The 13188-nt window shown below is 41.1% G+C and overlaps 2 protein-coding genes across 2 annotated transcripts; both read right to left on the bottom strand.

Annotated features, from left to right (window-relative positions):
• Positions 1 to 2824: 2824 nt before the first annotated feature.
• faslg (Fas ligand (TNF superfamily, member 6)) lies at positions 2825 to 5291 on the bottom strand. Its single transcript, XM_008277457.1, has 4 exons — positions 4909 to 5291; positions 4014 to 4056; positions 3835 to 3897; positions 2825 to 3757 (listed from the first exon to the last, which is right to left on the bottom strand). Exons 1-4 carry the CDS (start codon positions 5176 to 5178, stop codon positions 3342 to 3344), a joined length of 792 nt encoding a protein of 263 aa, XP_008275679.1. The 5' UTR covers positions 5179 to 5291; the 3' UTR covers positions 2825 to 3341.
• Positions 5292 to 7073: 1782 nt separating this feature from the next.
• On the bottom strand, positions 7074 to 12088 carry LOC103354166 (uncharacterized). The gene is made up of 5 exons (XM_008277456.1): positions 11995 to 12088; positions 11623 to 11663; positions 11464 to 11538; positions 10307 to 10496; positions 7074 to 8059 (listed from the first exon to the last, which is right to left on the bottom strand). Exons 1-5 carry the CDS (start codon positions 12059 to 12061, stop codon positions 7506 to 7508), a joined length of 927 nt encoding a protein of 308 aa, XP_008275678.1. The 5' UTR covers positions 12062 to 12088; the 3' UTR covers positions 7074 to 7505.
• Positions 12089 to 13188: the final 1100 nt, after the last annotated feature.

The raw sequence follows: 13188 nt of genomic DNA, 5'->3' as shown, positions 1-13188 counted from the left end.
GCTTTTATTGTCTCCCCCTTCAATCTCTTACATTAGGAAGAGCAGGGCAGTACAGTGACCAGTGAGCCAGCTATCATCATCAACTTGGCACAAATGCTGCATGAGCTCTAAAACGTGGCGAACGTTTAAACTTTGTGGTTTACATGGTTTGATTTGCAAAAAAGTTTCTCTTCTGACTGGTGTTATAGAGGGTCTGAGCAGTTGTCCGACAAAGCCAGTGAGTTGGTACACAGCTGCTTCTCAGATTACCTTTAGTTTTATCTCATGGCATGATTTTGTACTTCAGCAGTAAACACTGGTCTGACTTGTAACATTCGCTTTGGCTTTCAAATACGCCACTGTGATGAAATCTTCTGAAGAACGTATTTATGAAATGTCTCTTTATACAGCATGATTAGGGTAACTTTGTCTACTCTCATTTTAGTTATAAGGTTTCTTTTCTTATCAGACAATGAGTTATCTAGAAAGGAGCTGTTTTATCTTTTTGACATGTTTCTACTGTCACTTCAGTCTTCCTCAGAAACGTCATCTGACGTCCGTCATGATGTGTCCTTTACAGATGGTATCACCTGGCAATCTGTCAGATTTGCCAGACGGGCCACGGGCAAATCTGACAGATTGCCAGGCGGGTCACGCCTCCAGGAAACCACCAGGATTCCACCAGCTGATAAGGACATGTCATGACGAATGTCAGATGACATTTCTAAGGAAGACTGAAGGGACAGTAGAAACCTGTCAAAAAGGTAAAACAGCTCCTTCCTAAAAAACTTATTGTCTGACAAGAAAAGAAACCTTATGTCTCTTTATACAGTCTCTGTATTGATACAGCAACACGAACAAACTCAAGCCACACTGAAACTGGGCTTCTGATGCATCTGTTTACATGGAGGAAAGTCTCCTCCTTCTTTTTTAAACCAACTTTCAGAGTAATTTAATTTCTCATCTGAGCCTCCACATGCATGGTTACATGTAGATCTGTCCATCTAACGGTGCATTTGCTTATCTTGCCATACAGTCAGTGATGAAACATGATCATGATCAAACCCAGTAGTCAGAGCTTTCATCAAACACTCAGTACATAAAGTCATTTCTGCAGCATTTTCTATTAGACACAAAAACCACATTTACATGAGGTTTAGATGACATCCGGTTCTAAACCCTAATAAACACTGCCAACACAGGGTGACTTTGCTCTATTTTGCAGGTGCAGATACAGACACATAAAAGCCCTCCAGTTGTGGTCAACATCAAGCATCTGGGTCTAACTCAACACCTCTATTTTAGTTTTTGCTCGACAGGGTCATGAAAAATTTAGATTTACTGTGTAAAGATGGGTGCTGCAGTGGTTTAACACTTCCGTCTCACAGGAAGGGGCTTCCGAGTTTGAACCTGCTGGTTGGCCTTTCTGTGCCTTTCTGTGTTTGCATGTTCTCCCCCGGCTTCTTCCAATGAACGAGGCTAATTGATGATTATGAATTGGCCGTAGGAGTGAGTGTGGTGTGTTTCTGTTTGAGTCCTGCAATGTTCACAAAGCGTAGTCTCCTTCTGACCCACTGTCAGCTGGAAGAACCTGTTGGAGGTGTTAGTGCTGCTCTAGCTCATGGATGGATCGATGTATGATGCTCAGAAGATGCAATACTGGTGGAAGGAAAAAAGAAATAAAACCTAAACAATAAACTGAAAAGAAGGAAAGCTGGTGCAGATACTGTATAGATTCAGATAAGATGATACAATAAGTCTGACAAAATCACGTGATCGGACACATTTTTCACAGCCCCCTTTGGTCCTACAGACGTTAGGGAGGTTTCGTAGTCAAAAGAGTTTTTGGGCGAGTATCACTTTGAACAGCCAGTATTGTGATGAGTATAAAGTGAATATTAGAACAAGATGCAGTGTCAAGTGTGTTGATGGCAGACTAGGACAACATTTATGTTGCTGAGTAAAACGTGAACTCTGTCAGATATGTGGTTTGAAAAAAAAAAAAAGTTAACGTGTTTGAGTGAGGCCTAGAACAGAAACTAGACGTTTAATTTAATTTCTTTCTGCTCTGCACAGATTGTCCACTGTGGCACTGAAGAAACAGAAAAATAAGTGAATGAAGATGCCTCAAAAGCGACACATTCTTAATGGATTCTTCACAAATAAACTGTCCACAAGTGATGTTTTGGTTTTTACTGATCTATTGCAGGAGTTTGTTCATCCAGTCTAACATGGTTGAAATACATCATTTCTTTTCTGGTTTTAAAAGATTATTCAGCTCTCATTGCCGGGCTCCTCAGATCTTGGGACAGAAATAAATCTCTAAAGGAGTTTAGAAGTTTACCACATGGATTAAAAGAAGCACAAGCTCTTTCACAAAAATCTACCTGCAAACACACAAGACCCTCTTGATATTCACACAGGAAGGAAACGCACGTCAAACCCGCCACAGCTCTGGTCCCCTCGTCTGTGCCCAGCGTGCGCATCTTCTCACCATCCACAGTCATATGCGTTTGTGGTGTACTGAAAAAGAGCAATGCGAGGAAGGCGCTAAATTACACACGCAAAAAAAGAAGTGCTGCAAAAATGCAAGTGTGCTTGCAAACCGTGGTCTCTAAATCATTTACGACACAGTACATGAACCAGAAAATTTTGTTTTGAGATTTATCTGGCAGCTTCCAAAACACCAACCTGCTTCAGTTTCACTCTGCTGCCTCACCTCAGTGGAATATATGGAAATGAAGCTCATTATCAGGGGCAAGCCTGAGTTGGTGTCTTCATGTTAATACTTTCCAATGATTAAGACTGATGTGGGTGTTCCTCACAAGACTCAAACATGAAATGCTTTCAGATTTCGATTAGAAACACTTCATTTATTCACAAAGCACTTTTTCGGTTCAACACATGAAAAGTCACTTGGATTATCTCATTTACTTAAAAACAACCACAATATAACACTGTTTCTCTTTTCTAAGCACATTTTTAGACATCAAAACTGTCAGATCAACACTAAAATAAATATTTTAAAAAAGCTACAGCTAAATGAGCACCTTAGTGTTAACTGACTTCCTCTTCACCAATAAACGGTTCAATGTTTGGCTATGCATGTGTAAAATGCTTCAATACTCTTATGTGTACTTTCAATTCTCGATTTTTTTAAGCTGCCAATGTAGACAATGTGCAATATTTCCCCCACAGAAGCCACAGTCATGAATGCTATCCAGTGCAGTTATTATATAAAACATATATATTATATATATCATAGGAAAACACATTCAGTTCATCATCAGGGTATAGTGATGAGTAAGTTTCACTCCTGCCTGAGACTGATACTGGGATCAAAACCTGACACCCAAACTTCTTCAGATCTTGTAGAGACCAAAGAAGTTGCCATAATGTGAATGACTAAGAGAAGTCGGGTGCGATACATTCACAAAAACCCTGTCGTATTTCTTTAGCTGCAGGGCAGAGCCGAGGAAACTCTCTGTGGTCCAGGTGTGGCCCGACTGCTTAGAGCAGAAACCCGCCTTGTGGGCCTCCATCAGAATCAGAGATGGGGAATGTCCTGATCTCTTCACAAACACAGAGTGTTTAAACGAAGGGGGGACGCAGTCCTTGATCATCAGCTCCACTCGAGAGTAAATGTGGTAGAGTCCCGACTCGTTCACCTGCAGAGCGCCATCTTCAATCCGGTAAGCGACTCCTGTGGAGGTGAACGCCTGACCTGTCTTCGACTCCCATCGCAAAGTCTGGGGGACATGTCCTTTTTCAATCCGTCCTGTTTCAGGAAAGACATGATGTTACCAAATGTGTGGCGCAGAAAATCTCAAATGTGAAAATGACTAAAAATGTTACCTGTCACATGCGCTGCAGGTCTGTCTTTCTTGTCTTCTCCACTGAGCTGGGGTTCGTAGTAACCTGAAACAACCCCCAGATTAGTCACGTTATCTCCTCTTTTCCTTTATTAGCAACATTTTTCCCTTTGTTGGGAATACTTTATTTATGATAAGAGATCTTTAATAATAGAAACCTACCAATTTGCTTCTGAGGCGCAGCAACCTCCATCTCAGGTTTAACCTTCAAGTAAAACGAAAGAGACAGACAAATTTCAATACCACATCACACACATACGGGAGCCTCAGTGCTTTCTTCTGAAAGCTTTCTCAGAGCACGAGTCACAGAGGATTTCCTGTCTCACTGGACCTGTGACCACAGATGGAACACTTGAAGGTCTTGGTTTGCATTTCTAAATGTCAGAGGAGAGCTGAGGTAAATTAACTCTTCAAATGATTCCAAACGAAACGGTAAATCAATTATTAAACTTTGTTTCGAAGCTCTGCGTAAACTTTCCCCTCTCCCACCTTACACTTGTCGCCCCCTCTCTATTGCAAAGGTGGCAGGTGTCACACCTTTTTAATTTGTGCTTCGTCTCTCTCATTAAAACAGCTCAAGAAATGTCAAGAGTCTTCTTTGTCACATAGAGTTTGAGGAATGAAAAGTGAATAGTTCCACAAGGATTTGCAATAACAAGACTACTTAAAAACTGAAAAACTCATAAATTATGAAAAGCAAAGGGGAACTAAAATGCAGGGTAGACTGTACAAGAGTGCAGTCTTACATTTATATGTTCTATGCATGAAGCTGGAGCTTAAAAATGATTTGAATTTAGATCTGAGAAGCAATACTGAATACAAACAAACATGTTTAGCATAATTTCTTTGCAACTACTCCAGAATTATTACTTCACTTGCTTTTTTTCTTTTATATATATACATATATTACACAGTTCTACCAGATTTTAACCATCCTGTTTTTCCAGCCTGAAATCTATTTTTTTTCACACACTGCTGCAGTCATCATAACCTTAATTAATCAGTAAAACCTCACTGAAGCTCTCCTTCTTTTGTATTTCCCCATGTCACTCCTTACCTGTCTCAGTTCTTTCTGTATTTTCAAAATCTGGTAGGCTTCGAACCCGAGGGCTGCAAACACCAGCAGGAACAGCAGCAGCACGATCAAGGCCAAGCCGGGGCGAATTCCCATGCAGCCCTCGCTCTTCCCACGGCTCCTCACCCTCTGCTGGGCGGGAGGGAAGGACCAGCAGGGGATGAGGCCCGGAGGCTGGGCAGGGTGCTGCGGATCTCCAGCTCCATCCACAAGAAACACCTGAGGGAAGGGGTAGTTCTGGTCATAGCTCATGGTGCAGGTCCTACCCTGAGAGAAGCTGTGTGTACATCTAACAGGTCTGCATGAAAGGATGTGTCTACTGTCATCGGTGTGTCTTTACAGGGCCAAACTTCAGCTGTCACTCACCACCCACTGGTCCCTCCCACGCATGCGCAGAAGACTGCATATTTCTTTGCATAAACTTACACAAGCCAACCCTTTTGATCTCCTATGGGGTTGCTTTCCTGCATTGTATTTCTTCACAAACTTTACTGAGCTTTTTGTTCACAGTTTTGTGCTCATTACTTTAGACTTTTTGCTTTGCAGCACGCACGCAGACAAGTGTTGCTAAGCGAGAAAGGAAAGGAAGTGCGAGGTTTCAGCTGACCTCCACCTCAATAACCACCTCTCTGCTCATCATCACTAACAAAGCTTTGCATAAATTCCACAGAAGGAAAGATTGAGCAACCACTGACACAGTCACCTGCCCAACATTGGCATCCAGGCCACAAACTTCTCAACATTGATGAGAACTGTTCAGGAACTTCACACTGAATCTGAAAATGTCACTTTAAAGTCAACCTATTTAATAACCCATTAATAACAAACTAGATTTTTCTTGTGTTAAAAGGCTCACAGCATATTAGTAAACAGTGATGCAGCAGTTTCAGTTGTACACAGACTATTCTTGGTGGGAAGATTCTGCTGCCACATGAAAAGGACGTATGTCTGTGCTCTGGCTTTCGTGCAGACTGTGTGTGAGAAATTGGCAGTGAAAGACGCAGCAATACTTTACAGAGGTGACATTAACCCCAACCAATACTTCATAGATGAGCTTACAGGAAAGCTGACACGGCTTTTCTACCCACTCAGTGAATAGATATTACCAGTGTGGTCTTCATGATTCTTTTGGGTTCATTTCGGAGCAGTTATTACTTCGCTGTGGGTGCAACAGTCTTCCGGCAATCATCTGCTTTTTTCTGCTGGTTAATCAAGAAAACCAGTTTGCACTTATTCATGATCCTTCTTTAGTGAGCTTTCGGTGGTTTTTGATAAAGGGCATCTTTCCAGTTTCATCACAAAAGAGCCAGTGTTGCGGTGTAGGAGGCTGCAGCAGTGCTGTCACACAGACCTCCACCGAAACTTCGGCTTCAATATGGTTTACAACTGTGACGATGAGCTCGTATATCACATAAAGTGCTGTGTGTGTGTTTTAGCGATTCAAAGGGAAATTCTCAGGTATCAGCTCTGACCACTGTCTCAAAAGTTTCATTTCTCCAAGTTCACGCAGAGACAAAAGGGAAACCCACCTTGCAGTATATAGAGCTCCACCTAAGAGTAACTACGACATACTTAACCATAAATTGCAAAGTCTGCACTCTACAAGCTGATGAGTCTATTTCCCAGAAGCATCGCACTGACGGCAGTCCACAAAGCAGCAGCAGCAGCACACAGTGGGTTAAGGGGGAGGGTGGGGTTTTGGGGTCTAACCAGGCCATGTTCGCTGCTGCTGCTCCAGTTAACACAAGCAGACCAGGAGAAAAAAATGAATCACTAAATCTGCAGGCATCTCCACCAATTACTGTCAGTTTCGACTTGAGACTTGCTCCTTTCTATTGCATAATGGAGGTAGTTGTGGTCATGATGACTTATTACACAAGCGACAAAGATTTTCTAAAACTGTAATGAATGGCATAGCGTGTGGCTTTTTTGGAAACATACAATTTCCTTTAAGCAGCAGGTCTTGTGAGTTGGGCTTCAATTGAGAATTAAAATGCATCTTTTCTCTGTATAAATTTGTAACAGGCATCACATCAAAATACTGCAGTTACATGTTTTAATTTAGAATTTTTGCCAAATCTAAAAGCATAATTTGTTGAATATCTGAGAGAATGCAGGTCTATGTTTCTGAAGAGAAGCTGGTGATAGTAAAACACTCAGAATTTTTATTATTAAATTAATGTTATTAAAGACCCCTTCTGGTGAAAATCCTGTTTCGTTTTTTTTTTAGCTTGTCAGCGCATCCATGTGGTGTTTTAATATTCTACAAGACAAATCATGACCAAAATAACCAGTCAACGCCATGTGTACTAATGACAGTCTCAAAAGCATAAATTCATTATTGAATTTCCCTTCTGGGATAAATAAAGTATTTTTCATTCATTCATTTCATTCATTCAGGTTTCCGGGGTTTGATGTAACAAAACTGAGAACCAATCCTTTCAACTTGTTGCTTGAGGCTTTCACTATCAGTATTCTTCCTCAGAAGCTGAATTACTCCACTTTTACAACTTGCCACTGTAGTTTTACAGCGTTTGAGCAGAGCTGTATGTGTACAAATTGTGGAGCATTATGTGACATTATGTTTCAGAGTCCTCATCAGAAGAAGTGTAACAGTCTAGTCCCAGGACATGACCAGTCCTCTCCTCTGTTGCCTCAGGAATCCTCTCTGCTGCATCACAGTCAGACTGATTCTCTTGGACGGCAAATTTCTGTCCAACAACAGAACCCTTTGTTCCCCCGTCACTGTCCTCTCTGTTTTGGCTGTTCGAGGTAAATGTTTGTGTTGATGGAGAATTGTTCAGATTTGGCAGGCCAGCCTGCAGAAGCCTGGCAAGGTTTTGTGTTTGAGAGGAACTGATCTGAGTTGAAGGTCCTCTGAACGCAGCGGCAGCCACCGCCAGTCGTGTACGGTCGAAGGCAAGGGGCTGGTCCTGGACTGCACAGGCATCCTCTGAGATTTCTGACCCTGGGTTGGTGGGGAGAAGGGTTTGAAACCTGGTCTCTGAAAAGTTGAAAGGTATCTTGGTGTTGGAGGATTTGAAACTTCCTGCCCCACTGCTGGCCAAGTCGCTCTCACTTTGACTCCACTGACTGCTACCATCATGTGACTCACAGGGCCGAGGGTTTTTAACTGTGAACGAGAGGAGGCACACATGCAGAGTTAATATATACAACATCAACTACTGGTGTTTTAAAGGAATAGTTCACCCAAGTACAATAAGACAAGATAACACAAGTCTAACAATTCTACTAAATATTCCGTGTTACAGAAACAAAGGGGATAATCAAGAAACACAGGGACATCCATAGAAAAAAAAACAAACAAGACACATACATGCACCTGCCACTTTATTAGGTACACCTGTCCAACTGCTTGTTCACGCAAATTTCTAATCAGCCAATCACATGGCAGCAACTCAATGCATTTAGGCATGTAGACGTGGTCAAGACGATCTGCTGCAGTTCAAACTGAGCATCAGAATGGGGAAGAAAGGTGATTTAAGTGACTTTGAACGTGGCATGGTTGTTGGTGCCAGACGGGCTGGTCTGTGTATTTCAGAAGCTGCTGATCTACTGGGATTTTCACGCACAACCATCTCTAGGGTTTACAGAGAATGGTTCGAAAAAGAGAAAACATCCAGTGAGCGGCAGTTCTGTGGGCGCAAATGCCTTGTTGATGCCAGAGGTCAGAGGAGAATGGCCAGACTGGTTCGAACTGATAGAAAGGCAACAGTAACTCAAATAACCACTCCTTACAACCGAGGTTGTAAGGAGCCTTGAGGTGGATGGGCTACAGCAGCAGAAGACACACCGGGTGTCACTCCTGTCAGCTAAGAACAGGAAACTGAGGCTACAGTTCGCACAGGCTCACCAAAATTGGACAACAGAAGATTGGAAAAACTTTGCCCGGTCTGATGAGTCTTGATTTCTGCGGCGACATTCGGATGGTAGGGTCAGAATTTGGTGTCAACAACATGAAAGCATGCATCCATCCTGCCTTGTATCAACGGTTCAGGCTGGTGGTGGTGGTGTAATGGTGTGGGGGATATTTTCTTGGCACACTTTGGGCCCCTTAGTACCAATTGAGCATCGTGTCAACGCCACAGCCTACCTGAGTATTGTTGCTGGCCATGTCCATCCCTTTATGACCACAGTGTACCAATCTTCTGATGGCTACTTCCAGCAGGATAACGTGGCATGTCATAAAGCGCAAATCATCTCAGACTGGTTTCTTGAACATGACAATGAGTTCACTGTACTCCAATGGCCTCCACAGTCACCAGATCTCAATCCAATAGAGCACCTTTGGGATGTGGTGGAACGGGAGATTCGCATCATGGATGTGCAGCCGACAGATCTGCAGCAGTTTCCAGTACCTTGTTGAATCTATGCCACGAAGGACTAAGGTAGTTCTGAAGGCAAAAGGGGGTCAAACCCGGTACTAGCAAGGTGTACCTAATAAAGTGGCCGGTGAGTGTATATAAGTATTGTTGATATTGTACTAATTCTTCCATATGTAGAAATTCACATAGTGCACAGATTTTACTGATTCCACATTACTGTATATGAAGAAAAAAGTTAATGCTGTACAGACATTTTTTTAAATGTATAAAATATAAATAACTCAAAGGTTTGAATGTGAATCATAGCAATGAAAAGCTATGCACTGATAATTGTCAGAGAGGGCTTTTTCTAATTCCAGACAACGCAGGTCCATTGATAACATCTCTTGCAGTAGGTTTTTCGATAGGAAATGGTGACTCAGAAACAATCTTGGAAACAATTTTTCAGACATAGGCATCATTGCTGCAATGACAGAATGTGGGGGACTATCCTCACATTTTAATAATAATGTAAGCTATCTGACTAACAAAAGGGGAAAACTCAAATCTTAGTAGCATTCAATAATTTGAGTTTCAGCTACCTCTTAGATTTAGTCAATTTTTATACAAACAGGTATGTAGCATGATTTAAAACCACATATCACATAATTTATTCACTAATTTGTGATGCCAATCAATTTAATTTTTAAGCTTACCATATTTAAGCTGCATATGTATTACAGAGTAACAAAGCACACTCTGGATTTTGGAGAAAAAAAATCTAACTTATTGCTCCTCTTTTTGACAATCAAAAGAACCCTATAAGCATCATCCCTGTATGAGTGTGTGTTTCTTTTATTGAACATTAAGGTATATCTGTGTCAGCTGTTTGATCACTTTAAACACAGGAGCTGTATTTTGGCTCATGTTCTCAGACTATTCTTAGAGTAAAAGCAAGAAGCTTTTTATAAATATATATCTAGAAGATGTCTGTTTTTGAACACACGACATGCTTTCAGTGTATGTAGAAGATTAGTCATAACTTAACCACCAACCGTTGCTTGAACAGTCTTGTGTGTCTGTTCTCCTTTTGAGATATGCTCGAGGAGCCCATGGCTTATGTTTACACGAGGGGTCAAGAACTCGTAGTTTGGAGATGAAGCGTTTGTACTCTTTTTCTAAAGCCTCAATGTGCAGCTGGAACTCCGCTATCTTCCTCTCAGGGTAATGAGAAAGCTGGGATTGCTATAGAAAAAAAGAACAACAGGCAGGGAGTGTCGTCATCAGTAAACACTAATAAAGCATTTTCCCAGGCACAGTCATGTACACAGCTATAATACAAGACACCTTCCAATGTTCTGTTCTGGATTCTGTCAATTCTCTATTAAATTAAGGAAGCTTAGCTATAAAATAGGTACACTAAATTAGTATTTTAGTCCTCTGCTTGTACAAATTTTAAATACAGGCTAAGGAGCTGCCTGATAGATAAAATTTAGCTATCACAAATAATCATATAGGGCTAATATAATCATATAGACCAGCTAGCAGGTCCCTGGTTCGCGTCCCAGTGAGAACACCCGGGATCTTTCTGCGTGGAGTTTGCATGTTCTCCCTGTGCAGTGTGGGTTCTCTCTGGGTTCTCCACTCCAAAAACATGTTGAGATTAATTGGTGATTCTAAATTGTCCGTAGGTGTGAATGTGAGTGTGCTTGGTTGTCTGTCTCTAAGTGCGGCCCTGTGATAGACTGGCGACCTGTCCAGGGTGTCCCCTGTCTTCACCCTAAGTCAGCTGGGATAGACTCCAGCCCCCCACGACCCCAGTGAGGATTAAGCGGTGTGTAGATGATGGATGGAAATAATAATGACTATAACAGACTTTTCTCACTCTTATTAAAAAGGGGATGAATCAATATACTGCAAGTGTCCTTTGGTAGGCATGTACACAAGCTTGCTTCACAATCATATACACACTCACATTTACAATAAACCACATACACCATCATTACAGCCCCTAATGTATCTGTTGTTGATTTTGTTTTTCTTAACCTATGGTTGCATCTTTGCTTATTTTTGCAGATTCCTGAACATTTGTATTGGATTATAATGCATAGTGTGATGAGATTTCCCACTTGGAAAATTTACTTTTGTTCATATGCTTGAGCATAGTTATTGTATCTTGGAAATTGAAATCAGATAAAGACTTGTCCCTTACCTGCAGATAATACTCTATTTCGTTCTTGATGCTGGGGATCCACTTCTTCACAGAGGAGGCTGAATTCAGGGTAGACTGAGGAAGAAAAGTTTAGACTGAAACAAGCGACTGAACTGTGGCAATGTCATGAGAATTTTATATATCTTACTTCGTCATTACCAGCTTGGGTCGACGCTCACGAACATCTTTAAGGCGTCCCTCTGTGAAGGAAACAGTAAAAAACAATGGTTAGCTTAACTGCTTCGATTAGCCAAGTGTTCGGAGGAAGAACATTAATCCCACAGTGCACACTGTGTAAACGATGACATTGAAATTTACATTTTACAAGGCAAGTGATGTGGCCATTAATAAAACATTTTGTCATCCGGGGAGAAACTCTGTGTGTGTATTCACAGCTGTAGGCTAGCTAACTGCTGCAGCTAACGGGTTAAGCTAAATGTCCGTAAAGTAGCTTTTGATAGTTTTTTATTTGGCAAATAATAATTAAAGTTCGTGTCTTTAAAAGTCTTATTGCGGATATTAGCGGTTTACCCTCTCTCTCTTTCTGAAGCCACAGTCTGTTCAGTCTTCCCTGTTGTTTCTCCTCGTTTCTTGCCATTTCAACCCTGCAGCTCAACAGACAGACCCAAAACAATATCACGTGATACACAATTGTAGTCTCGTAATATATCGCGATAGCAGCTCCTAAAGTCGTTAAAAATGAACTACCAAGTGTCTCTGCTCCTGTTTGTATGTCTAACATCAAGCATTTATCTAGATGGGAATTTAACTAAATATTTGCACTGACCAAAATATAAACACAGCAAGCAAATGGCCCTTTTTTCTGACTTAGAAAAAAAGGGAAAAAAAGCTAATTTTCATTGTTATAGTGAGAAAAGAGTTACATTTAGCCCATTTTGAACAAAAAGTTTTAAGCTTCTGGGCTATTTAAAGTGGTGACAGACTCTCTACCATTGAGTTAATCCTCACCAGGAACAGGAGTGGTTTAAAAGGCCGTTAATCAGATATGTGACCCTTAGACAGACATTTGTTTCACCAAAGTCCACCTTTAATTCCAGCTTTATTGAAATGATACACTGCCACAGATGACTAGAGAAAGACAAGAACGGGATGTTAGCACGCTGTATGCTCGCTGCATGTCAGTTAAGGTTGTCTTCCCTTGATTTTGGGATATTTATATAAAACTAATGAAGTTTTCAATTTTTCCTTTAAAGTGGTCTTTTGCCCTTTGCGGAGACTAATTGGTCAAATCTAGAATCTGTAGGCCTCTTGCAAAATACACAGTGGGTGTGTGACAAGTCAGTTACATTCATTCAGTCACAGCAGGCCAACGAACAATGAGCTCAAAGCAGAGAAGAATACAAATTATACATCACTCAGTTTTGTTAGGCGTCTGCACGAGGTATCAGATAAAGTTGGATCAGTGCATGTCTACTTCTACCCATGTGATTATGAGAGAAGTTTATCTTCTGCATTTTTAAAAAACATCATCGTTTCATCAGGTGCAATTCCATTTCCTAAACCACATCCACATGAAAAGAAAAATATAACTGCAGAAACCTTATGTAAACCTTATTATGTGGATTTTGACTCTCACCTCAAAAAAATAAAAAAACTGCACAGTGAAGCTTTACATTAAGACCAGTATGGATCAGAGCATTGTTTTTTGAACCTATACCACCAGTGCTTGTCTGTACTATGTTTAAAATCCATCCATTCATCCAT

Source organism: Stegastes partitus, unplaced genomic scaffold (assembly GCF_000690725.1).
Source record: "Stegastes partitus isolate 25-593 unplaced genomic scaffold, Stegastes_partitus-1.0.2 Scaffold98, whole genome shotgun sequence".
NCBI lineage: Eukaryota > Metazoa > Chordata > Actinopteri > Pomacentridae > Stegastes > Stegastes partitus.
This window is presented reverse-complemented; position numbering and strand designations above follow the sequence as displayed.